General features: G+C 44.0%; 1 protein-coding gene and 1 long non-coding RNA gene across 4 annotated transcripts in view; one reads left to right on the top strand and one right to left on the bottom strand.

The window, feature by feature from the left end:
- The window catches only part of LOC144132478 (cytochrome P450 4V2-like), an 86055-nt gene that overhangs the window by 24055 nt on the left and 35067 nt on the right, over positions 1 to 26933 (top strand). For 2 of the 3 annotated variants that reach the window (XM_077664918.1, XM_077664919.1), the window contains exons 2-4: positions 6283 to 6571; positions 16045 to 16157; positions 20736 to 20821. In XM_077664918.1, the coding sequence (XP_077521044.1) occupies positions 6298 to 6571; positions 16045 to 16157; positions 20736 to 20821 (473 nt within the window). In that variant the 5' untranslated portion in view covers positions 6283 to 6297. The remainder of the gene's footprint in view (positions 1 to 6282; positions 6572 to 16044; positions 16158 to 20735; positions 20822 to 26933) is intronic. The other variant, XM_077664920.1, reaches the window with a different exon arrangement.
- LOC144132479 (uncharacterized) lies at positions 1449 to 25607 on the bottom strand. The gene is made up of 4 exons (XR_013314825.1): positions 25541 to 25607; positions 15284 to 15589; positions 5851 to 5983; positions 1449 to 1603 (listed from the first exon to the last, which is right to left on the bottom strand). It is a non-coding gene; the product is annotated as an uncharacterized LOC144132479 (long non-coding RNA).

Genomic DNA, 26933 nt, shown 5'->3' with positions numbered 1-26933 from the left:
GAATAAGAGTGGTCCAAGGACCGATCCCTGTGGAACACCAGATAGCACGTTAGCAATAAGTGAATTTGTGTTATATTGAATTAGTGTTATATTGCTCGGTTCTAAAGTTTTTTCGCGTCTAAAGCACTGTGTGAAAATATTCTCTGATTGAAAATTCTGATCCCTTTAGTTGAGAGCAGTTTTTCACAATAATGAGTTTATCGCAGTAGTCTAATGTCTTAAAGATGACCGGTCGGGGTTTGGCGTTACCATCCGTCGCGAGACTACCGACCCGTTGAATTCTATCAATCCCTGATATGTGCACTTCAAGTGTGTCTTCTGGTATATCATTTGTGACTGGCGTGTTGAGTACCTCGGTAGATTCTTTTTGTGGTTCCTTGATGCCAAAAACAGTTAGGTTGATCGCCAGCTTTTATTTTCTAAATCTACGACCTTTTTTGGTCCTGAGCGAGAGCTTTAAATTGGTAGATCAGTTATTTTAATCATACATTCCGAGACATGTTATTCCAGGCTGCCTATTTTTTCTAGATTTTTCTCGCTGGAATTGAGCGTCTGATTCGATTCATTTTTTTATTCCTTCTTGATTTTTTTAATGTCCGCCACGATTTACTTTAGGTGCTCCGGGATAGAAGAATCTGGTCAGCTTTGACTGAGCTTCTCCCCTGAATAGCAGCAAAAACCGCAGCGATATACACATGCTACACAGGACATCAAGCAAGGTCCGTGGGCACGGCAGCAAAAGTAGACAACATAACTGCTACGCAAAGAATTGCCCTAAAGTTTTCTCACCTTAGCGAAGAAAAGAAACGGCTATGTAGCCCTCATCTTGGCGCTGCCGCCGAGCCCAATGCCGCCTGTTTTGTCGGCAGCCACTTTTATACTGGTTGTTATCATTGCTGCCGTTGCCCCTAGTGGATCCGCTGAGGAAACAGGAGCGCCGCTGGGAAGGTTGTAGCAGTGCTCGTAGAAGCAACCCGGGTGACTCGGTGTGAAGATGATCCGAATCCGGCACCCAGAATTTGCGATAGGTTTGTATCGCACGTAGTTGATTGTCTTTTCAGCACTAACTGCAATTCTAGCAGAAGCTGAATAAAGAAAAGGAACGGGTTTTCAGCCCTGCTCTTGACGTTGCTTCCTTGCAACGCAGTCATAGCGTTGGCATCTGGCTTTTACCCTTATTTTACCGTCTGCTTGGCTAACACATTTTGTGTTACCTGAGATGTTTAAAGACAACCCTCCATGACTAACATGCTTCTGGCGAGCGCAACCTCTCCTCATGGTTGTGGCAATCTGACTACAGCATGAATGCAATAAGAAAAGAGCAGCTGCTGTATTTAAGTCGACGTCTAATGTGAGCTTAAATATTTCGCTCTGTAGCCTACTTGCCGAAGACTTGCAGGCACTCTTCAGCATGGATTTTATTATTATTTTTTCAAACGCTGGCTTGATCTTCACCATAGAGCGACGACTCGCTAGGAGGTCCTCTTAACGCTGGCTGTGGTCTAGCGTGATTAGCGTTGCGTGAAGTATACGGCAGACGTGCACTCCGATCGACGACGGCGGTATCGCGTTGGTGCATCAGCGGCGTGTCTGGCTGGTGTGGCTAGCAAGAAAAGACATTGATGTGTAGAGGACACACACAAGCGCAAACTTTCAGCCTAGTTCGTCTTCCTTTTCATCGCAAAGAATGTTTCACCAACCTTTGCGAACGTTTACACTTATTTATTCTTTGATAGTTGTTTTTTTTTACCGGCAGTTTTCATGGCATATATGGACAAAACGTGCATTGTGTCTGCACTCCGCGCCACGGTTTCCCTCCCGACCTGTAATGAGGTAATGCGTCTAGAACGATCTGCTCTTGATGTCGTCTGCTGTAGCGTTTGTTTTCTTGCGGTTCCCGTGTGGTTGCGCCACACCCTCGCTCTAATGCTGGATTTCAAGAAAAAGATAACCGCAATCCCTCAACCGCCTGAATTTGCTGCACTTTTTATGCTGCGAAAATCATACAGTGCTTTTCAATTTGTCTTCGATTCACTTGTGTCAGAAGCAGTTTTGGTTTCCTAGAAAATTTAGAAGCCTTCAAAATTACCCGACTTCACTCTGCTTTAATAGTTTACATATTTACTTTCGTTTTCTTTGTATATTTTCTAAATGAAGAGATCATGTTATCAAGCATGCCTAAAAATTATGGGCAAGCGCTTTGTTCAACGGAAAGTTGTTCATGAACGGAGTACTTTCATATATCGTCAGATTCCAATCAAACAACCGATATATGTTTGGCTTCTTTTTTTTCGCCATTAATTTTTGGCTGTCATGAAATACGTTGAAGAACGGCAGATTGGGCGAGTTGGAAATGCTCCATAATATTAAAACAGCCCTAAGCAACAAGGACGAAGAACGAAGGGAGCACACACAAAGGCGCTGATCTTACAACTAAATTTTATTTGAAGTAAGCAGGTCAATTTATACATACACAAGAACTACGCACATGCGCATGGTCAAACACAGATGTACTCATTTAAAAATGCAAATAAAAACACACCGCACCAAAGGCTCGCGCAGTTATCGCCGATATGCTATCCCCTTTGCAACAGGCTCATTTCCTTGGAGGTTAGGGTTACTGAAGGTGTGCTGACGCAACAGCTTGTCTTTCTTGTGATATGGAAGGCCTCTGCTATCTCTCTTGTGCGCCGATCATTGTGCACAAACAACAGTTCCGTGTCGACAAAATACGGTGTGCATTTACATGTGAAGCAATGCTTGGCTAGGTTAGTCTCTTTTTTTCCAAAGTAACTGGCGTGTTCCATGAGGCGTACATTAATACATCGGCCGGACTGACCTATACACGTAGAACCACATGACAATGGGATCTGGTTGACAATGCCAGTACTGCACAGGACATATTGATTGACATGGTTGATGTTACACAATTTCCTCTTTCTATGTCCTTCGATTTTTCTTTGTACTGCGGCCCCTACTTTACATAGTTTATTGGGGCTGAAAAAATTTTCAGTGGTTTAGCTCTGGTTACTCTGGTTAACCCAAGTCGAATTGCGAAAGCTTCGTTTCCTCGGCACGTCGTCTACGCAGGGTCTCATTCCGAGGCTCTCGAGAATTCAAAGCGGTCTCTTCCGCAGTTGAAGAGTCACTGAGCGAGGTGTCACTTCTAGCCGCATCTGCGTTACGACGCTTCTCGAGTCTTGCGGCGCGTTCTTCTGGCGTCTCTTGAGCGCGTTGTCTCTTGCTCGCTTCGTTCTGTCGTTGTTGCCTCTCTTTCGCGCTCTCCATAACGACTACAATATGCACGCCGTTTAGCTAACTGTTGTTCCCGCTCTTCATCCGTTTTTTCCGCACGCCGCCGCTTCTTAGCTGCAGCATATCGTTGCAGTTTCACCTTATACACATCATGCGACATACCGTGAAGGATTCGCTGGGACGACTGCGACGAGCCGAGTTGGGGGGCCGCTTTTCCACAGCTGGCATGACGTCACGTAGAGCGAGCGCCTCCCCCACGGCAGCGGCGCGTGGATGATTCGCTGGGACGATCGCGACGAGCTGAGTTGGGAGGGGCCGCTTTTCCACAGCTGGCATGACGTCACGTACAGCGAGCGCCCCTCGCGGCAGCGGCGCGCAGCTGCAGCATGGAGGATTGGCTGGGACGATCGCGACAAGCCGAGTTGGGGCCCGCTTTTCCATAGTTGGTATGACGTCACACATAGGTCACGCTAAAGGTCAATTGTGGATTCTCCGGGACGACGGCCAAGAGCGGAAACCTCGAGCAGTATTGCTTTCACAATAAAAACTGTTGTCATTCTACCTCAATAACACGTATATTATGTGGGAATGCAAAGTACTTATGCAAAAGTCGGGTGTCTTCATAGGTGCTAGGGTAGCCCCTATCCTGAGCAATATCTTTCTGAGCCGCGTTGATAGACAAGTGTCGAATGAATTAGCAGGAACAGTCATTGGCATTTTCCGTTACGTGGATGATTTACTCTTTTTTGGAAGGCCCCTAGATCTTGATTATGTATCACGAGTTCTTGATGTTTTTACACAAAATGGCTCTTGACTTAAGTTTACGCATGAAGTCCCCCAGCAAAATGGCTTGCAATTTCTTGATTTAAAACTGACATTTGAACCAGACAATGTGTGTTGGCAATATTCCCCCCGAAGCGAGAAGCCCCTACTGAACTATAAGTCGTTCCATTCAAGACTGGTAAAAGCTGGAATTGTTACTAGTTGTTTAAGTATGGCAGTATACAAATCTTGTCTTCATCAAATGAGCAGCAGTCTCCTAGACCAAGTTCGCAAGTGCAGGGAAGCAGGATACCCGGACTCGGTTACTGTGTCAAGTGCTGATAAAGTATTAAAAGCGGTGAAGTCCTCTGAGCGCACCTCAGATGTGCAGTCTAGTCAAAAAGATAGGAAGAGAGTGACTGTCATGCCATATGTTCTCAACCTGTCGCACCGGTTTAAAAAAGTGGGGGCTAAGTACGGAGTTAATGTTTTTTTTCAGCCCCTAATAAACTATGTAAAGTAGGGGCCGCAGTACAAAGAAAAATCGAAGGACATAGAAAGAGGAAAGTGTGTAACATCAACCATGTCAATCAATATGTCCCAGTGCAGGACTGGCATTGTCTACCAGATCCCATTGTCATGTGGTTCTACGTACATAGGTCTGTCCGGTCGATGTATTAATGTACGCCTCATGGAGCACGCTAATTCCATGAGAAAAAAAAGAGACTAACCTAGCCAAACATTGCTTCACATGTATTTTGTCCACACGGAAGTGTTGTTTGTGCACAGTGATCGGCGCACAAGAGAGATCGCAGAGGCCTTCCATATCATAAGAAAGACAAGCTGTTGCGTCAGCACACCTTCAGTAACCCTAACCTCCAAGGATATGAACCTGTTGCACAAGGGATAACATATCGGCGATAACTCCACGAGCCTTTGATGCGGTGTGTTTTTATTTGCATTTTAAATGAGTACATCTGTGTTTGACCATGCGGATGTGCGTAGTTCATGTGTACGTATAAATTGACCTGCTTACTTCAAATAAAATTTAGTTGTAAGATCAGCGCCTGTGTGTGGGTTCTCTTCGTTCTTCGTCTTTGTTGCTTAGCGCTGTTTACATATTATGTTGAAAAACGTTGCCCATTCGTTGCTTATGGCAGTCTTAAGTACTCTATGCGAATAACGAAAAAAAATATTAAAAAAGAAAGAATGCATGGGTCCCTACATTTGCTTAACGCTATGCTTCAATATTCCATAGTTGCCTCGGAGTTAAGCCTATTGTCCAAGTATCCTGGACTTACTTGCATATCATCACCTTTATGTGATGTTTTCAACGGTTCCGGAATAGGGGCTAAAGACCTAATGATCCGACCGGCGGTGATGGTGCATTTGCATTCGATGGTGATACCCGCAGCATAGTTGAATGAGCGTTTTATCCTCGCAACAAAGCGCAACTCGAGAATAATGCTTACATATGCCGGATCCGTCCACGCCAAGGAAACCTGCGTAAACAACAACCGACTTCGCAAAAGTGTGGTTGTGCATTGTCTCGTTTTAGTGTGCCATCACATGGTGTGGCCTTAACTTACGTTTTGGTATGGGCCTAACTTTCTCAGCCCTAACGAGGAGTGGACTTGGTTAGGCCTGTTGCAAGTTGGCTGTTTGTTGCTTGTGTTGGCGCTCGTGTTCCCGTCGTCTATCCATTTGTCAACGGTGCATGGTGATCGCGCCTGCACAGACACCCGTGCAGAGGCAGCGAGTTCGGCGCTAAGCTGGCCAGTTCGCCACTCACAGCTAGAGGTGCAAACTTTTCGAATATATCAAATATCTCACCACTGGTAAGGTCAGGAGCTCGAGATTATATCTGTCTTCAAGCTATCTTCATTTGTTGTTGTTTCCTTTCATAAAATGATTCTCAACCCCAGGGACCGCATTGCGTGATGTTGACCTTGCTGCGACTGCATCTCTGAAAAAAAAAAAAACGATTGATCGCGGATGACCGAAGCATTGGGCACAAACGCTGCATAAGATTTTAATAAAAAACCGGGCTAGTCGTACTTAAATTAGAGAAGCGCGAACGGGAAAAGGATAGAAATCAGTCAGGCCTGTCCGGAAACGCCGTAGCCATCCATCGATCGTCGTGCAAGGCATAGCACTAAATAGCAAGGTTCTAAGAACCTTGCTATTTTTGTCCTGACGTTTGTTTCCGAGGACCTTCAGACATGTTCATGCACTCATGCTGTGTTCGGTGCATTCTCCTTACAGCTTTTATTTGCAACAATGCCATTGCTGCCCATTGGAGATATTGGACACCTGTTATCGGCAGGCTATTGGCTCCAATTGGCAGTTGCCTTCGCCAGGGTCTCAGCACTTACGCTGGCAGGCGTCACGGTACTCGCCGTTATCCTTTTATGGGCTGCCCGGAGGATCCACTCGAAGACTCTGAAGCAGCTGAGTGACGTGCCGCAGGTGCGTCAGCACTTCCCTTTCCAGCAGATGTGGATCATGACGAGGGCCTGCTATCAGCCGAACTGCCCGGTCGGATTCAGCACCCGTGAGTTGCCGCACTTCTAACGACGTCTTTTACTGACGCCTGTGGTGGTGTGCTAGAAGCAAATCATTTTTGTTTTTTCCTTGCTAAACAGAGCATAATGGCGGCCTGTTAACGAGGCACATTTTAAAGAACACTGCCGCGTTATAACAAGACGTAGGAAGGCGACGTGGTGCTGGTGAACTTCCCTCGCCATTTCTGTGTATTGCGCCAGACCGCTGAGGCCGCGTTTCAAAAGAGGCGAAGGAGGAGGAGGAGGAAAAACTTTTTTTTTATCCTTTAGGGAAGGATTACAAGAGTGGAAGAGTGGAGTTCTTTCAGCCACGTCAAGAGTGCATGAGGCCTTAGACTCTGGAAACTTTGGGAGCCCATTCATTAGCCTGGACTTGCTCATCCGGCTCCGAGCTGAGCTATGCGACATATCACTGCCAAACGTTAGAAAGACGCATGCCTTGAGAGGGTATCCTCAGGACCCACCCAGGGAATATGTGGTAGCGTGCCATATTGGCCGCAGTGCTTGCATGCAGGGGAGTATAAGTCTCGACACTGATCCCCCGGTGGACGAAACTATTCAAGATCCGTCCACTGCTGCACCTGTTTTTCTCCTTTCTTTCACTTCGACCTGTCGTCCTTCTCTCATTTCGCGGTGCCCACTGAGAAATCAGACAGTGACTGCGGCAATAATTTCCTAAAGACCAATTTTAACAGAGTTGTTTTAAAACAGGGTTCTTGTTTCAAATATCATCTTTCCTAAACTTTTTATTACGTTAACTTTGAAATTTATGTTTATGAAAATATGAAAATAAAAGTTAAACGCCACGCCTCCTGTGATTTTTTTTAATTAACCACAAAAAATGCTTTACCTATTATCATCATTCCTTAGTGAAGAGAGTGCAGAGGTGTTTTGTAGGAGGAAGCAAAACCAACTTATTTTAAAGTTTACAGATGCCAAACTGTTGTCTCATCAAAGTTTTCAAAATCAACCTCCCGAAATATTTGCTTTAGCGTACAAAAGTCCAAGGATTGTGACGAGCGTATGCACCTGTATCAAAACATGGAAAACAAAGGCGGCCGATGTCGTAGTCTCCACTCCTCGTGCAGCGATGAGGTAATCACTGCTTTCGTCTACCCTAATTACTGGCGCAGTGAACGTGGTTTTTGTTCCTCAAGCAATTATGAAAATATCCAATGCGCTTTATTTACGCTAGGCAAATGATTCAGAAAAGTTTTGAAGGGGTCATTCGGGGAAAGAAAACATAGAGTGCTATAAACACTTTATATGGTATTACAAGCCTTCGGATGTGAACAAAGCGCACACTTTACCGCGGTTTCTGTGCTGGAGAGCATGGTAAACAACATCTATTTTAAACTTGCACGTTAAAATACGTGCAGAACCCTGACGATTAAGTCCGAAGCCCAATTGCAAAAAGTTACCAAGATGCTTAAAATTGCTGATCAAACAGAGAAGCGTGACTACTTAGGGCTTCTACTTGCTCTGGGACTCCTCGCGGAAATTACTTATTCGGTGTTTGTTTCCTAGGGTCAGACCTAATTGTATTGAGAATCGAGAGATGGCGTTTAATAAAATCGAGTTGTTCATTCGCCTTTCATAAAGTTCACTTGCTACTATTCACTACCACCATAAGCTGAAAAGAATATGATGCGCTTATTACGCGAAGTAAACGGAAATTGCAGTTTTAGCCAGTTAGAGGAGCTGTCTGTTCCTTACGCAATCACATTCAGTACGCGAGTGAATGCAGCAGTTTTTCGTTAAATAGTGTGAAGGGGAAGGTCTGTCGCTAAAAAGATCACTTGATCAAATTAATAACAGTTTTTTTTTCACGAATACCAGCTACAAACAACGTTTCAGTCACAGGAGCGTCGGCTTCAAATATTTTGCGGCCTGTTACACCTCTCAATGGCCAACAGGTTGCTCAACGGCGATTTGTGCACCATGAGCCATATTTTGTAAACAAAAGAGATATAGGATAGTTATGACATGCTGGCCTACAGGACAAGTAGTGTTTTCTTATGCCTGCTCACGCTGAAGAACCTACCAGAAGCTTAGCTTTTTGTGCGGGAAAAATTTTGCACGCTGAAAAGGAAAGCCGTGTTTCAGCACTTAGCCTGTTGTTTGTCGAGCGCCTGTTTGTAGGCTGGAGGGGGTTTGAGCAAAGCTACGTTGCACATCGCTCGTCCTTCCTGAGCTTCCTCAACTAATACCCGAAGGACTGAAAAGGAGACGTCAACTATCTTTTTGTTTCCTACAGCTTGACTAGGATGATTGCCGTGGGCAGACCGTTCTTGCTTGTTGCGCCCTGAAACATGTCTGTGGCTTCATTCTAAACCTTTAGCGAACATAGATTTTTATGAAGGCCGATATTCTCCTGAGCTGATAAATGTATCTTTACGTGGCGGAGGCGAGGAAGCTTTAATGTATGAATGAATGCGGAGTTTTATTTTCCATACGATATGAATAAAGGGTCCCAGGCGAAAAGATCCAAGGGAGTAGCATGAAGGTGCCTGGAGTCCTGCGGCACGGTGCTTTTAACATGAAGCATGTAAGCAGAGTTAGCCCTACTGTTATTTCCGCAGTAGTTTCGTTCTCTTTGAATCATGTTTTCAAGAAACGAGTCCTATCTGATACTCTTGAGCTGAAGGCAAGTACCTTCAAAAGTTGCTTACCTGCCAAGTCCTTCTCTGTTTCCGGGACTTAAGGGGGGGGGGGGGGGGAGCAACTAGGACCCAATTTTGAAATGCCGTACGTCGCGCACCTCTACTTCAGCAGACTTGTTTAACACTGCTTACAATGGCGTGAGAAAACGGCAATGCCATCCTGCACACCCACAACAACGGCCCGAGTCACATGCAGTGGGTTCGCTGCAATTAAAATATAAGCTGTCGTTCTAGCTATAAAAGATGAGCTGATGCCCAGACGATCGAGCTGCTTTCCCTCGCAACGGATCTTAAGTTACACGAGGAAGCTGAAAGAGCTGTCTACTGGAAGAGAAGCTGCTTCTGGGTTGTCGAGATTTTTCTTTTTTTGGGGGGGGGGGGCCGGCTTCAATCGAAAGTCAATTACTTCCATGCAGTGAGAGGACATTCACTCGAAAGACATGTAACAGCAGTGATTTTTCTTTACAGCGAATCCTGTTTCTGCTTTAGTTTCGCTATGCACTTACGACTCCTACCGTGGAATGTACAGCGTCAGCCACAATGCCTTCATTCCTTAGTGAATTAGTCTAATGGAGCTTAAACATTTTCATTCATGTTATTCAGTTAAATGACCGGCACCAGCCACGGTTTTGAGATGGCAAAATGTAGAAAAGAAAATCTCCTCCCAATTTTAACGGAGAGGAGAAAGAGAGAAGTTGGGGAGGGGGTAACCTAAATGGCCAAAACAAAACGATAATTGGTTACGCCAGGCGTGCTGATCCGGTGAGCTTACTCTACAAACGTTTTACTTTGTTCAATGACAGATAATTAAAGCTCCGTAGAAAAACCTTGGCTTAAGCGCTCTACTGACATCTGGCAGACAAGTACGCTCAGAGATCGCTGCGACTCGCATACCGCAGTCAATATAAGGTGCAATTTCGAAGGCTGCGCACTGACGCAATATGTACTACGTCGTAAAGCAAGCGTGCCAGATGTGTATTATGACCAGGTGTCGCCTTTTCAACACATCAGTGCTCATGTGTGCTTTGTGAGCCGCCTTTGGTAGCCGTCATTGTACTTCTGCACGTGATTTCCACAAGCAGTGTTCTGATCCACAAGCACCAGAAAATTTCCTTCCGCAGAGGGCACTCACCGTTTGCAAAATTTCCTAAGAAGACACACAATTTATGCCTCTGTATGACTATATTGGGGCCCAGCCTATCCTTTTACACTGTCAAAAATTTTCATGTGGTACGGAGACTGGGGGGCGGAGTAGAGTTAGGTTCGTGTGGAGAAGCTGACAATACGGAGCAGAAAAACTCACCCTAAGATTGAAGTACTCGGCAATGTCTAATTACACCACAGGTGTTGGACATCTGCTTCATTCAATCAGTTTGATATTTGTTTACTCAACGCTATGCCTGGCTTCGCTGGAGCCGCGACGATTCTAACAGTGGGGTCTTGTCAGCGCAGACTCTATCTTATTTTACGAGAACTTGTTGTTGGGCTAGTTGGTAATTGATCATTGTACTTTAAAGGCACCAAAACACACACGCACGAGAGAAGAGAACGGGAGAGAGCGCCTTTAGAGACCTTGTCATGGTCATATTGCTCCAAATCACGTCTTCTTGGAAACAGGATAGCTCATAGCAGTAAGGTTCGACCCTTCGTCGCCCTTTCTTATAGAGAATCTAAGTGCGCCGCCAACATGGCTTTCTGCAGCATTTTTTTGGCTGAGGGCAACCTTAGTTGGAGCTTTTACTCTCGATCTTTGCAACGGTGTGGTAGCTGGCCTGGTACAGCGTTGCCACACATGATCCTTTCATACCTGCAAAATCTGAGACAGTATAGAACCTATACTGTGGAGAAAACATATTATCAACCACAAATGAGAAAATTTGTCCCAGTGCCACAATCAAACAGATAACATGTCTGTTTGGCGACCTTCGCAGCACTGTCATGCACTTACCTGTGTTCTAACAGCGTTCTTGAACACTTAAAGTACTCTTGTATAACCATCTTCAATTTTAAACCCCGATTCAATCAACACTGTTTATTTTTTGCCATATTCTTATCTCATGCTGTCTTCAGCAGTTTTTCTTCCAGCGGCTTTTTTCCTCAATCTCTGTCCTCTGCTTAGAATAGCATTTTGGCGGGATTAAATCGGGGCTAAATCTTGTTAATTTTATTTATTTATTTTAATTTACAACATACTGCTAGCCTCATTGTGGAGGCTTCCGCTAGACAGGGATAAATTACATACACACATAAAAAAACGGTTGCGGTCAGGTTAGTGCAGGACTGAAAATAGGAATAATTGCTTGAAAAATAACTTGAAAAAAGGAACAAGGCAATGCAATACAGTCTGATAAATCATGTGCACCGAAAACAAACGGAAAACAACCATTTCCAAAACAGTGCACTTATTCCGCTTCAAGAGTAGACCATGCTTCCAAAAAAGCATCAAACGAATTACAAGTGACCACATCATTCGGCAATGCATCCCAATCTCCGATGCCTTGTGGAAAGAACGAAGATTTGAATGTGTCACTATGAAATCTGTACTCCGTATTGTGCTTAGTATGCTTTGTTCTCGAGTTAAATGATTTAAAAGATGACAAGTACTAATTTTGATCTATTTTGAAAGCATCAAATGAAAGTAGAAAAAGAAACTTTAGCCGCAAGAATTTGGCCCTATTTTGTATTGTTGGAAGACCAGCTTTGCGTAATAGTTCTGCAGGAGAATAGCTACGGCGGTACTTGTTATAGATGAATCTAATGGCCTTTCGCTGAACGCTTTCTAATTGATAAATGCAGTGGTTAGTCGACGGAAACCAACAAATTATGCTATATTATAGTACTGAATAGTACTGAACGAACAATGAGGTATACGCGAATAATTTGGGGTCAGGTGCAGCAGATGTCTAGGAACGCTTCAACGAATTGAGCGCAGTAAGTGCCTTAGATGTTATATACGAAATATCATTTTCCATTTCAAATTCGCTGAGATCAAAACTCCTAACTGCTCATGTTCTTCAACTTTATTCAGCTTCTGGTTCTCAATGCCATTAGTAAATATTACAGGTTTTTTTTATGGTTACTGTCATAGAGATTTTTATCTAAGGTAAGCGTCATCTGCCAGTGTTCGCAACATTCGCAAACTTGCACTAGTGAGTTGTTAAGAATTAATTGATCTTCATAGTTACTAACTTCTTTGTAAATCGTACAGTCGTCTGCGAACATACGGACCGTACAGTCGATGTTGTCTGCCATGTCGTTCATGAGGATAAGAAAAAAATGGAGCTAATACTGTGCCTTGAGCCACACCGGACACTATTTCAGTACATCCCGAACGTTGCCCTTCACATTCGACGAACTGGAATCGATTTGTCAGATAAGCCTGAAGACATTGTTTTATGTTCACAGAACCAAACAATATGTGTAGTTTGTGAATCAATTTTGGGTGCGATACTCTGGCAAATGCTTTGAATAGATCGAGAGATAAAATGTCTCTTTGCCCACGATTGTCAATAGTTAAGGCGAGGTCATGAATGGTTTCAATTAATTGCGTTGTAGTTGACAACCCTTACTGAAACCGTGTTGGCTGCTGCAAATGAAATTATTTACTTCCACGTAAGTCACGATATGATTCAGAATAATGTGTTCAAGAATTTTACAAGTTGTAGAAGTGATAGAAATGGAGCGATAATTAGAAGGGTTGTAATGACTTCCACTCTTATGAACAGGAATCATTTTAGCTATTTCCAGTCGCGTGGTAATTCACTAGTTTTAAGTGATTTCTGATAGACAAGCCTAAGGTATTTGCATATTCATACTGAGGATCTTCTAAGGAAAGGATTTGGAATATTGTCTGGACCACTGGCCTTTTTTGCATCAATGACAAGCAACAAGGACAGGATGCCAGGTTCAGTTACTCTTATTTCCTCAAGTTTTGAGATTCCATCAGATATCAGTGGGTCTCTGTTGGGTAATATGTCATTGTCAGCAGTAAACACAGATTTAAAATAACTGTTAAACTTTTCTGCTTTAAGTAGAGCTTCACTTGGCGGAAGATTAGATTGGTTATGGGACCTTGAATTAAGGTATCGCCAAAATTTTTGAGGGGAAGATTTCAAGAAATTACCAAGAGTAACATTTTAGTATTTTCCTTTCGCTAACTTTATGGCTACTTGGAGCGTACGGAAATTTTCACTAATTTTTTCAGTGTACCAAGGAAATAAAAATTTGTTTCTGAGTTTCCTCAGCCTGGAAACTTTGCGTTTCACCTATATGATTATTCGTGTTATCCATGGGTTAACTTTGTGTATACTCTTGACTTTAGTTGGCACATGCTTTGTAAAGCAGTGCTGAACGTTATTTTTAAAAATTAACCGCCGCTTTTCGGTCGACACATCAGAATCGCTAAAATGATGATGGAACTCGTCATAAAACTGTTCCAAATATTCAAGAATTCTGAAGTCATCAGAGCTATCTCAATCGTAGACTAACCTTCTTATTCTTTCAACGGACTCTACCTCGCATGTAATAGTTGACTTGGTCGCCTTGTGATCAGCCAAGCCATCAACTGTTTCCGAAAAAAGCCCTTCACAGGCAAGCTTATCACTAACTAAAGTAAGGTATAGAATGTTTTGGCAGTTTTCGGTGACTCGTGTGGGTTGGAGGATAATCTGCTTAAGATAAAAGCTAAACGACATGACCAAATGGCCTCTGCGCAAGCGCTATCCACTTTACCACTTTTGAAGAATTCCCATGATATGCCGGGAAGAGATTAAAGTCACCGGTTAGTATAATTCTATTTGAGCACTTAGAAGATGTTGCATGTATTCAATTAATTCATGTAATACATCGGAGCTAGAGCCTGGAGGTCGATACATTGTCCCAACATAGAAAGCCAGTTTGCCTATCAAAACTTTGCACCAAAGTGTTTCAATATTGATAATGTCAGGCATCGGTGTAGCATGAAAGCTATTTTTTTATCAGAATCGCTACACCACCCCGCCCCCCGAGAGCACCTGTCTTTTCGGAAGACAGTGTAACCGGGTGGAAAAATGTCATCACTAGATATGTGAGAAATCCAAATTTCAGTAATAGTAGTAATATCAGGTGTGTGATCAAGCAGGAAGGCTTCAAGTTCAGCCACCTTGTTGGCTATGCTTCTCGCATTTACGTTCACTACTGTTACGCTTTGGGCTGTCTCGCCAACATACAGTTTACTGTTTGGTAAGGCTCGTTTTATTCAGTGGGTACCCTTTTTTGCTGTACTTCATCCCAGGCAAACAACTCTCAGTTTATTCCTATCTTATCGAAAACCAAGAAAACCTTCTCTTTATTATCTCTGTTCTGCTTGGCACTGTCCCAAAGCTGCTTCCTGATATTTCGAACCCTTAAAGAAAAGTCTTCGCTTACGGACCAACTTGATCCCTTCAACTTGGAACAATTCCTGAGAATCTTAACTTTGTCCCTGAAATCAAGCAGCCTTACTACCACACGCCGTGTTTTACCTACCTTCTTATACCCAATGCGGTGCAGTCTTTCGATTCCTGCAATTTACACCTTTAACTTATCCTTGATAACTCTGTCAGCTACTTCGCGTTCAAGGTCTTCCAGCGTTTCATTTTCTGCTTCATTCAGGCCATAGATGATAGTGTCTGACCGCCTGCTTGCGTTTTGGAGATTGTCAATCTTTTGCGCATAGTGAGAAAAAGTTTGTTCTATTTTGTTAATTCTGCTTTCAACATTTTAAAGTCTGCTGTTCGTTTCAGCTAACGAACCTAGCTTAGCATGTAGGGCTGCGAGTGATTCAGTAACAGCTTTATTTTCATATCTAATGGCAGCTATGTCGGCAGCCATTTTACGGATTTCAGAAGCAAGCTCTTGCGTGTTCGGGCCAGGATTGCTCTCCACGTCACCGGCAAGTAACAATATATGCTTAAGTGTGACAATAAAATCACCAAGGAGCGAACACACCAGCCGTGGGCATGGCAGCGCCAGAAGGAACACATCGTTGCTGCGATAGCATATACCGAAATTTTTTCTCACCTGAACGAAAAAGACAAAATGGTTGGTCAACGTCATGTCTCTCGCGGTGCCACCATGCCCAGTGCCGGTGAACGGAGCGTCACTCAATTTAGAGGAGTGTGACGCCGATGTCCCAGCGGCTGTCGATGTTAAGCCGAGGGCCGTGAACAGCGGTGGATCGTTCCCGCAGGGGCAGATGCCGTGTCGCTCGATGATCCTTGCAGCATCGTAACCCTCGGTATTCCAGCAGTTCAGAGTTGTCAGGTCGCCGTCAGTAATCCAGGCGTTCTCGTGATCAATGCAGCGAGGTAGAACGAAGCCAAGAACCTCAACCAAAAAGACAAAATGGTTGCTCAACGTCATGTCGCTCGCAGTGCTAGCATGCCCATGCCTAGAAATCTTTCATTTTCTTTGAAGCTTTGACGTGTCATTTTTGTGGAAGACTCTAAAGGTCGTTAAAAATTGCTTTTAGTCTTTTATCTCACTTCAGCTATCGGAAGTTAAATCTTAACTACAGACCACTACAGAAAAACTGACAGTTAAAAAGTCCACTTTTTGGGATTAAAAATATCCGTATACAAGTGAAGAAGCTGTTGAGTGCTGCTCACTAGGCCTAAGTTTATAGTTGTTTTGGTGGGATTGTTTGGTGCTCTGTTTAGCAGTGTGTGCACCTGGTTGTGCGTAGTGGACCACCACAAATCATTAGCAACTTACCCGTCTAACAATTCTGGCACTGCACTCGCCAGTACACTAACCCCATTTCTGTTTGTTTTATTTTTCAGGGCTGTTTGCTGCAATCTCGGGACTTCATCTCACTTTTCAAAAATACGGACGATATCTCATGTACATTGGCTTCACGCCTTGGTTAGATATCTATAAGGCGGAGTACGTCGAGGTAATATACCCTCTTAACTTGCATGCACTTGGCTGAGTCTTGTTTGGAGTCACTTTTTTATTTAAGACACGCTGTTTTTGCATTATATGCGGCGCAGCAACAAGAATTTTCTTTCCCTCTGGAAGTATAAACAGGTCATTCAAATTCGCATATTTCGGCAACCGCTCTACTGTTGTTTCGGAGGCTTAGGCTTGACAGTAGAGCCTCACCAGAGCTCAGATTCAGACAGCACTTGCATACGGAAATTCCAACAATGATGCACGCACCTTCACCATTCGTATCACCTGAAGAGGCGATACAGCACGCTACTACATTATCCAACCTGACCAGGAGAAATGTTCAGAAGAACGGGTCACGTGTGCCCCGTATAAAAAAAAACGAATTCTGAGCTATTCTTCAAGGCAAAAGCAGCGCAACAAAACAGAACAGCGTAAAAGACAACAGCACATATTCTCGCTGCTGTGAAATTTATCGGTGTGCTTGCGACAGCAATAAATACCGAATAAGAAACAAAAAATAACGCCACGTAGTAAATACGGTACAATCAAAAGAAATCGTCCAGATGCCTGCTGCGCCTCGTGGAAAGCTTATTAGAGCAATATGAAAAGTTTTCCCTCATCTGGATCGATGGCACGCTGACACATCTGCCAACAGGTCATATATGCTCAAAGGCTCATATGGTCAACGATAGAACTTTTTATTGAGCTAACTCGTGCTAGCGGTAAGGAACAACTCGGCGCCGTAATAGCAGCAAATGTTTTCGGTGATTGCAAAAAGGTAACAATTACCGCCCCTTTCAGCTCACTCAGTTTAAAAGCGGTGGAGTATTTAAGAGATAACGCATGGAAAGTGCCGACCATAGTATCGAATTTTGTAGAAGCGAATAAGAAGGTAACTGAGGAATACTTGTTGGGGGCCTTGTTGGTGCATGTTTAAAGAAAAGGGTTGTAGCGCCGAAAAAGACAACACATAGCAAGCGAGACGGGACAGGCGCAACATTCAACTGTTTTACTGTTTTTTAATTATTATAAAGAAACAGGTTTCCTCATCTCACCCACAAACAGTAGAAGAAGTTTTATCTGGTTTTAAACTACTTTGAAAAGGTTTGGAATTCACCCATGAGCTTGCCCAAGGCAATATATTGCAGTTTTTAGACATTGCCATCACGCTTAAAGTCCAAAGATTTTACTGGATGTATCGCCCTCGCACACAAAAATAATTAATGCCTATATGATTCTTCCTATTCAAAGACAGTAAAGAGCGCCATTGCTCAGATGTGCCTGGAAGCGTCGCAGAAAAAAATAATGTTGCCATAAAGCGGGGGAAGCTTTCAAACCCAGATTCAGAAGTTGAAAAAAGCAGGCTTTTCAAAGTCGATCATAAGCGGAGTAGCTGAAGCTTTAATGCGAAAATTGAAGAAAGAACGTAGTAAAAAAGGTGGCAAAGATGAGGGCACCAAAAGCAAAAGTAGACTGGTTGTCATCCCGTACACCCATAAGGTGGCGCACAATTTGAAGCATGTGTCAACAAATTATAAGGTTCCTGTGGTTTTTTCCGCCCCAAAGAAACTGGCTGCCTTGTGCTTTAAAATTGATCCCAACAAGGTAAACAAAACTGAATGTAAAAAGAGACACGAAGCTCCGCTTGTTAAATGTGCCGTGGGAGTCGCCTATCAGATACCTCTCACGTGCGGAAAAAAGTACATCGGACAAACCGGCCGCTGTATTATCGACCAATTAGCAGAACATTGTCGAGATTTACAAAATGGTACTGTTTCATATTTGCCGCATCGTTGTAAAGCCTGCGGAGAAGAAAGAAAGATCAAGTGTGTAGCAAGGTTGATAGAAACGAAGGTTTTAAACAGAAGTAAGGACCAGACAGCCCGTGAACGGTTGGAAGCCTTCTGTATTAAAAGCAACTGTAGTGATTGTGTTAGTGCCCTATCCTTCAACATTTTTAAGAACGAAACTTTTTTAGATACACGGGGGTGAGATATCTGTGTGCTTCACTTATTTTTATCCACTTTTTTGTAAAAACCCTCGGGCGAATATTTGCTTCTTGCTACCCATCTTGATTGTTGTCCTTAAATTCACTCGCATTCACGGTGAATAAACAGTTGAAAGTTGCGCCTGTCCGGTCTCGCTTGCTATGTGTTGTCTTTTTCGGCGCTACAACCCTTTTCTGGAAATATTATTTGGGGTTAAAGCGAAACTAGGCAAGTCTCGCGCGACAAATGAATAGGGAAGCGATGTCCAGGCGGATTTGAAGAATCAGTGAGTGAGTGAGCAAACGTTTATTGAAGAGGATTGTAGCTCAGCGCATGTGGGTGGCCCTCAGTACAGGGCTCTGGAGGCTTCTGCCCACAATCTGGTGATGATGAGGATGGCAGAATTTGGAGAGTGAAGCTTCGCTGTAACCTGCCCCAAAAAAGAACATGTAGAACAATACAGGGATTCCTGAAGTTCCTGTCTTTTAAGGTACTTTACAAAAACCTTTAAATAAATAAGTAACATAGATTGGCACGGGATTACTTGTTTAGCCGAGCTGAGAGACGATGACATCTCGTCAGAAAGGCAATCTGCTGCATCATGCACCCGTCTATGTCGGAAGCATTCGCCTTTAAATGCGAGCGCATTATATTCACCAAAGACACAAAAGCCGCCGTTCGCCGTCGGCCGCGGTCCATCTCACGAAATTCATACAATATCAGAACATCTTCTGACACGGCACGAAATTTAATTTCGATCCCGCGCAATCGTGGTCCACGCATCTGCACATTACCAAAGTGCATTTCTTAGACATGGGGATAAAGAATTTCGCCCGTCAGCGTCCGACCCTTGCGAGTGCCTGCATCATCAATCTACGACAACATGCACATAGTACTGTGAATCTGGTCTCCAGTTGGCGACACAGTGCAGACAAGCTATAAATGGGCCTGCTGCGCTGAATTTGGAGTCACTGGGCGCGGCAGAATCGAAAGCATCGGAACATTTATCTGTTCATCTACCGTGTGCAGTTTTACAAATAATGCTTTCGCATTCTCACACGTCAGCAGTCTCCTAAGTGTCTGCCGAATTCCTATTTTCTTGAGCTTAAGCCGCAATTTCTTGAATTGCGCCGGGCGTGAAAACGAGTGTCAGGGTGGCTTCCAAGCTGAAAGCCATATGTGTCAGATTATAACGTTAAATAAAATTTCTCAGCCTGAAGTATCGAGGACAGCTTTGTAAAATTGCGTGTCATCCTGATTGCGATTTTATTAATGCGAAAGCAATTCTAGGATATGTCAACGGGGCCTCTCACCAAAGCGTGTCCGCAGCAATGGTGACGTAATCAGAAGAGGTAGAATTAAACGAATGGTTGTGCGAATGGAGGATGATGCGCAAAAAGTTTTGTCAACAGCATGATTAGTTCATGAATTAGAGCCAATAATGTGAACAAACGTCGAAATGGCGCGGACGCCGATAGAGTGAGTGGAAGGAAAAACAGCCGCGGACGGCAAAATAGTAGAAAATTAGGCAAATAAGGGAAAATAAAGATTGAAATCGATTGAAATGTGGTTGATGACGGATATTTATGAGAACAAAAGTTTGGCTGAGATAGATTAAATTAATAATTAGAAGAAAACGTCAATGCGCACAAAGAGGGGAAAAGAGAGGCGACGAGTGTCGAAGCGCCGTCAATACGTTCGCATTCCTCCGATGCGGGTAGCCGCAGTGATCTCGAACATTTTTCTATTATCATCAGATAATAGAAAAATGTTCGAGATCACTGCGGCTACCCGCATTGGAGGAATTGTGTTCTCATTGTGTTCGTTGCCAGTTTTCTGACCGTACTCATTGTCGGTCTCCGCGGGTCAGTATTTTCCTCATTAATTTCCTCAAAAATTTTTATATTATTTGAACCGCTTTATTATGTTCCAGTAGGACAATTAAAAATTGCGGAGAGATGGCCCAGCGGGTGGAAGCGTCAACCGAGGAGGTTTCCAGTTGCGGGCCGAAAAAAATGCTTATGAATTCTACTGACATCTGCAAATTTCTCTTGCATACTTTATTTTAGCTTCTTTTATGGGGTTGTAGGGGAGGGGGGGGGGCAAAATGTACGTGCAATGAGAGTTTATGATGTAGACTTAAAAAGTATTCTTGCATTAAAACCACTCCAAGCATTACCTATTCGGCGTAGTTTTCAAACTCTAGGAGAGCCTGTGTACAACAGCCTCAGTAAGAAATAAAGAACCCAGGGTGTTTGGTTCGAAGCTGTGTAATGGGATTATTGTAGCATCGGTAGATGTACAAAGTTCCCGACAGGCTGCAAAGAGTCGCTCTCACCTTTATAGAACTTGAACCCCACGGTGGTGCATCACGAGCGTTAGAGCGTGCCTCACTTTGGAACCCCTTGTGCAGTTTAGTTTCAGCGTAGGGTGAACGTGAATGCAACGAACCTGCCAAGCATTCATTCGGCTCTTGTTCCCCTAAAGTTTCAGCGAAAGTCGTACTCAATATAATATTAATAGACCTTTTGAGGAGGAGAGCGCTTTTATTCAGCTGTGCATAGATTCTAATGTCTGATGTCGTATTCCAGGAGGTATTGTCAAGCAACAAGATTCTGATGAAAGGACCAGAATACAAGTTGCTACAAAGGTGGCTCGGAACAGGACTGCTGACGAGGTAAGACCGAATACCTGCGAAGGGTACTTTGCGTTTCAAAAGCATCCTGTATTTTATTAGTTCTAAATGCTCGATCGGTGAATAAATATATTTCCAAATGCACGTGACCGAGACCGTAATTTCTGGTGAATTAGCTTAATTTCGTACGGTTAAAGTAGTTGCGGTTTGCCTGGGCAAAGTAAGCAAAACTGCCATTCAGGTAATTCCGTCCTGATATTTTTTTTTTTTGCAAGCGTTTGAATTACTTAATCATTTGCCATAGGTAGCTACTACTGTCCAAACAATCAGTAGAGGGTTAGAACAGTTTTTTCAGTAACAGATGGTCAAAGATTCTTTTTATTCGAAGATTAGGTAATCAGTGCAGAAAAACGGTTCAACGCGTGTGTTCTGAGGGCAAAGTACGATTTTTGATAAAGTGTTGTCCTTGCAAAATCTTGGCCTATAACCTAAGAGGAGTTGAATCTACGGGGCTTTTTGGGCTGCATCAGACATACACAGATGTGACAGATTTGATTCGCTGTGTTAGAACCTATGAAAATTCGGGAAATTTTTAAACGCCACCATAAGGGCATGATGCCATATTTTTTAATGGGTTCCTTAAGCGGCATATGTTCCGATTGCACACCGATTCCTAGACTGGAACCATGTTCTTTAAACTTGGTGAATTTGTTTGTTTTACCTTGTTGTTTTTAAAGTTTATTTCATGTTAATTCCTTTATTTTTTTTTATATTTCCCACGTGACACGCAAAAGCTCTGTTTATCCAAGCCAAACAAACATTCCTGAGCGGTTGAGGGGTAGCGCGACCGGCTCTCGACCTTTTCTATTTTCAGCTCAGTTGTTTTTCTTTTGAAGAGCCTTATCTAAAAAATACCGGAGGATATATATAGCAGCATTACAGCTACCTTACTGCTCCACAAAGTCAGCAATAAATACTAAAAAGAAAGAGTGTCATGTAGGGAGACACCATATCGCCTATGCACTACCATTCCTGTTTACAGGAAGTATTCTGAGGCCGGGATTGGGAACGGTTGGGGACAAGAGTTAATGAAAAATGCCTAAATAATCTGCGATTGGCTGATGACATTGCCTTGCTAAGTCACTCAGGAGATGAACTGGAAATGATGATCAGTGAGTTAGACAGGCAGAGCAGTACTGTGGGTATAAAAATTAACATTTAACATTGAGTATAAAAACTAACATTGGGTATAAAATTAACATGCTCAATTTAAAGCTGTCAGGGCGAGCAAAGTAGCCGAAACATTCAGGAACAACGTACAACCAGCTCTGCTTGGGTGCGATCAGTCGACATAAATATGGTCGTGTCTTGCATCTCTGGCAAAGCGGTAATGTTGCGTGACGGGCTTTAGGACTGAACAAGCAAACATTACAAAGATTTGCGCTATTATGAGTGGGATTGCAGTTGAGGCGTTTGGTAAAAGCTTTTTGTTCTGGGCTGATAGGCGGTAGTCTGCCTATGCGTAGAGTAGCAGGCACGGAAAACACTGTCGGCAATGTTGTAAAGAAAGCAGCGGCCACGGTCCGTAAGAAGTTGGCAGGGTGCTCTATGATGTAGGTTATGGTCGCTTAGAGTAAAGTCGGTAACATCGGTAGCAATACTCGTTGGGAATGGCCGCGTGTTCGCGAATAGCGAGCGCTGATGCCATGGCCAATGGCGTCGTAACGCACCTCAGTGGGTGCTGCCTTGTCGATAAGTTCCAAGACTGGCGCAGTGATAAGCTTGAAGATAAGAGTCGCAAAGCCTTGTCCCTTGTTCGGACCCCAGAAGAAATTGACGTCTTTTTTGAGGTCTCTCGGTGGGTGGGCGATGAAAACATAGGCACAGCGCGCCAGCCAGCAGCACGTAAAACGCACAGAAAACAGAGCATCCAGGTCGAGAACACGCGCACCGCCAAGGCACAATTATAACTGTGTCGACACTCCTACTATCCGTTACAATGTCAAAGGACCGAGCTAAATTTTTTGTGTCCTTACGAACAATACATTTTCATCAGTCAACGAACCTAACACTGTCCAATCCCACAAGTTTTGTCCTAGGGCTATAAGCAGTTAACCAATTTTTCAGCAAGATTAATTTTTTTAGCATCATCAATTCACAATGTTGATGGCTACTTTTACATGTAAGTTTAGACCGCTGCGATCAAGTAAACAATTTCATGCAAGAAGCGAGAGCACTGGACGAGAATCTCAAACCTGCACATCTCCTGCAGCAACACAGTGTCTATATATGCGAAAACCTTGTAGACTTCCAGAACGCGTTGTACAGTAGTAGGAAAAAAGATGTGATATTTCGGTTTTTCTATTTTAACTTTTTTGCCATACTTAACTTTACACACGGGATTGATAGAAAATAGATGTGAGATTTTTTTAGCACTAGCAAATAATGCTTATCATATTAAACAAGTTGTTTCCACTGCAGAGCAGTGCCAGCAGGGAAAGCTATAATCCACGGCCAGTAACCACAAGCACATCAGTCCCTGTGCCGCAGTGTCAAATAAATATTAGCGCAGGCACCACATTTATCAATAAATTACCGCATTCTAACGACAAAGAGGCTACGTTTACTGGATCTTTTATAAGTTTAGAAAAGGCCAAAAGAAGCAATTAGTGTATCGTATTCACGAGCCGCTTTCGCATTCAAGCAGAAATTACGTCCAGACAGTTATACGGTATCCCTGAGACAATGCACATGGCCGTTAAATTCAAAGCGGTGATCGTCGAGTAGTTTTTGATCTTCCCGTCTCCAGTTCATATTTAAAGGGCAGGTGAAGGGGTTTTAGAATTCGACTAGTTTAAAGGGGTAGAATATGTGAAACTTGGAGGTAATGCATGCGAAGTATTTTTGCGCTAGAATTAAAAATGGCGACGTAATCGCAGAATAAATCCGTATTGGGGGTCAGGGTTTTCTGCAGTTAGCAGCGATGAGCAGAGGCTGCAACAATGACGTCCAATGCATTGGCGCTGCGTTTCCAGCTAATAAACGGTCGTTTCAAGGAATTAAACGAACGCCGCCGACGGTGAAGCCCACGAAGCATTGTTTGGCGGTGTAGGAAGGCTCACTGCAGCTCGTGGACGAAGGTAGCGGACATCCCAAATTTCAGCAACAATGACGTCATCGCGAGTTTCTCCGCACTTCTGTATCGTAGTGAGGAGAGCCTGACTATCGCTGTAGTTTTAATCGGCGATTACGTCACTATTTTCAATGCTGGCGAAAAAATACTTGGCATGGTTCACCTTGACGCTCCATAGATTCTATTTCTTGAAGAACCTCAAATTCTCAAAAATCCATTTTACCTTCCCTTTAAGGGCGGTAAAAGACGCTAAGTTTTTAAATCAGTTTTTATAAGAAATAAATATGTCCTCTTCTGCCGAACAACTGCTACAGGGCCGGAGAAGCACATAAAAAGTTTTTTGCTAAGAAAAATAATTGGCTGAAGCTGTCGTCACTGCCCATTTCAGCTTCAGTATTACGTTAGGCGCCCCACACTAGACCGTACCGGCCTCGAAGGAGTTATTAAGCAACCAGCCTGCTAAAGTTAAAGGTCTTCACTACTGAGAAGTACATTGGAGCTTAAAGTCAAGCCCGAGAGATGTAAAATTTTTCAGCTGACTGTGCGGTTTTGTGTAGGAATCACTTTGTAAGATATCTATGTGGAGTCAGATGAGTGGCCCATGCCATATGACGACAAATTCTCTTATTGCCACCCGACGCCACGAGATGACAATTCGCAAAGCATCCCATTTATACTCGGTATTTGAACACGATACACCGGCGCTTAAGTGGCAAAGGAATAATTCAAGCCCGGCATTTTTGCCTTCTTTTGTAAATTAGTCCGACATTTTGCCCACTAGCTTGCCGCCACCCGTTGACTTGGTCACTGCGCGCCCTGTCTATAGCGCACGCGTTTAAAGAACAGAAAAAGAACGGTTACTACACACGTACGGCGTGATTTCGCTGAATGGTGGCCAGCTGGCCAAACGCTAAAAATTATAGCGCCGTGTGATTGCACCCAGCTTTTTTTGGCGACGAGATACTTCATGATTCTTTTCTCCCGGCGAGGTTTCACCTCTCGGCGATCAGAAGGTGCTGAGATCAAAGGTTCGGATTGGTAGCGTAAGCGAGGTGCTTTATCTGGCCTGCAATTTTCTTCCATGCCAGATGCCGGCGCTTACAGATATAAGCTTTCGTGCTGTATCAATGCACCGCATATAAACTTGTCATCTAACGGCGCTACGTCTAGAACGCCTAAGCCATGATCATTATCGCCCTCAAGGCAGCCTCTAATAGTTCATAATGTGGTGTCGCATTTGGAGCCACCAGAGAGACTTACTGCAGCTGCTTTTAGGAACGCAGTGGGACACTGAGCAGTGGGACGCAGTAAACTGCAGAGCATGATCAATGAGTTAGCCAGGCAGGGCAGGACGGTTGGTTTAAAAATTAACATGCAGAAAACCAGAGTAAAGCTCAACAGTCTAGGGAACAACAGTTCCCAATTGGCAGCGAGGTGCTGGAAGTGGAAAAAGGAATATGTCTACTTGGGGCAGATAGTGACCACTTATCCGGATCATGAGAGGGATATAACTAGAAGAATAAGAATGAGGTGGAGCACATAGTATGGCTCCCTCAGGTCAGGGATGGCAGTTTACCAATACCCCTCAAGAGTAAAGTATGCAAAAGCTGCATCTTACCAGTACTCACCTACACGGTAGAAACATGGAGGCCAGCGGGAAAGGTTCAGCTCAAGTTAAGGACAACGCAGCGAGCTATGAAAAGAAAAATGATAGGTGTAACGTTAAAAGACCAGAAGCGAGCTGAGTGGCTGAGGAAACAAACGCCGGTAAATTACATCCTAGTCGAAATCAAAAGGAAGAAATGAGCTTGTGCAGGGCATGTAACGCCAAGACAATTTAATGGCTGGTCCTTAAGGGTAACGGAGACGATTCCAAAAGGAGGCAAGCGCTATAGGGGACGGCAGAAAGTTAGGTGGGGGCTTAAGATTAAATAGTTTGCGGTTATACTGTGGGCGTAGCTGTCAAATGAGAGGGCTGATTGGAGAGACATGGCAGAGGCCTTTGCCTTGCAATGTGTGTAGTCAGGCTCATGATGATGATGATGATGGTGAGTGGGACACTCGCCGCGCCGCATAGGTACTCCAGGTTTTCCCATCAGCACACACACAACGTCGCTGATTGAAAGACGTTTCGCAAAGCCGGATTGAATGCAAGTGAGGTGGACTGAATGCACAGGCCTCAAGTCAGGCCGTTGAATCTCCGATCAATACGGGGAATTCGTTTTGTTAGAACCCTAGAAGAAGCGTGGAAGGCACAGCCATCCACGCTGGGGATGGCTGTGCTTTGACCTGGTCCTTCGGAGCTGGGATATAGGGGCTCTCGCCAATTGCGCCTAGGGCTCGTTGCTGCCGGGGTATCTGTTGGTAAATCCGGCGTCATAGCCTCGTCGGACGCAGTTGCTGCGACGCGAGACATTTGTTTTTAATCTCTCCTCTCACATCTCTTTCAACTTTCCTCTCTCCCCACGGGGCAGCGATTGTGGCTCTGCTCGAGCCAATGGACAGGCCCGTGCACTCTCCTTCTGTCGCAGCACCAACACCCTGCAGTCCAAGGAAGTGACGCCTTGAGAATATCATGGCTAGTGAAGCGACGAGCCAGTGCTCATTGCAGAACCACTGCTGTCACCGATGGCCTGCTTGTACTCCGCGGCTTTGTAGAACCCAGTTGTACCAACAGGGACACGTTCAATCCTGCTGGCCTCCCAAAGCAAGGTCACATAATCACGTGACAGTTGTTAGACCTCCCAGGCTTGATATTGCGCTATACTAGGTGCTTCTGGAAACACTTCAAGTAGTTCTCAAAAATAGTTTGTTTGTTTTTTGGGGGGGTTAAAATTACAGCTTTTCTAGCATAGTCTTACCAGTGTTGGCGGACACCAGAAAACCGGTGAATCCTCTTAAGCGGTAAGCTGTATAACAAGTTTTTAATAGTGAACTTTTTAACCAGTAAGCTTAGGCCCCTAGTTGCAATTAGAGATTTGTAGCCGATGATTGAAATGTCCATACCAGTTTTTAGAATTT

Source organism: Amblyomma americanum, chromosome 5 (assembly GCF_052857255.1).
Source record: "Amblyomma americanum isolate KBUSLIRL-KWMA chromosome 5, ASM5285725v1, whole genome shotgun sequence".
Classification (NCBI taxonomy): domain Eukaryota; kingdom Metazoa; phylum Arthropoda; class Arachnida; order Ixodida; family Ixodidae; genus Amblyomma; species Amblyomma americanum.
The sequence above is the reverse complement of the archived record's forward strand: the minus strand, read 5'-3'. Positions and strand labels throughout refer to the sequence as shown.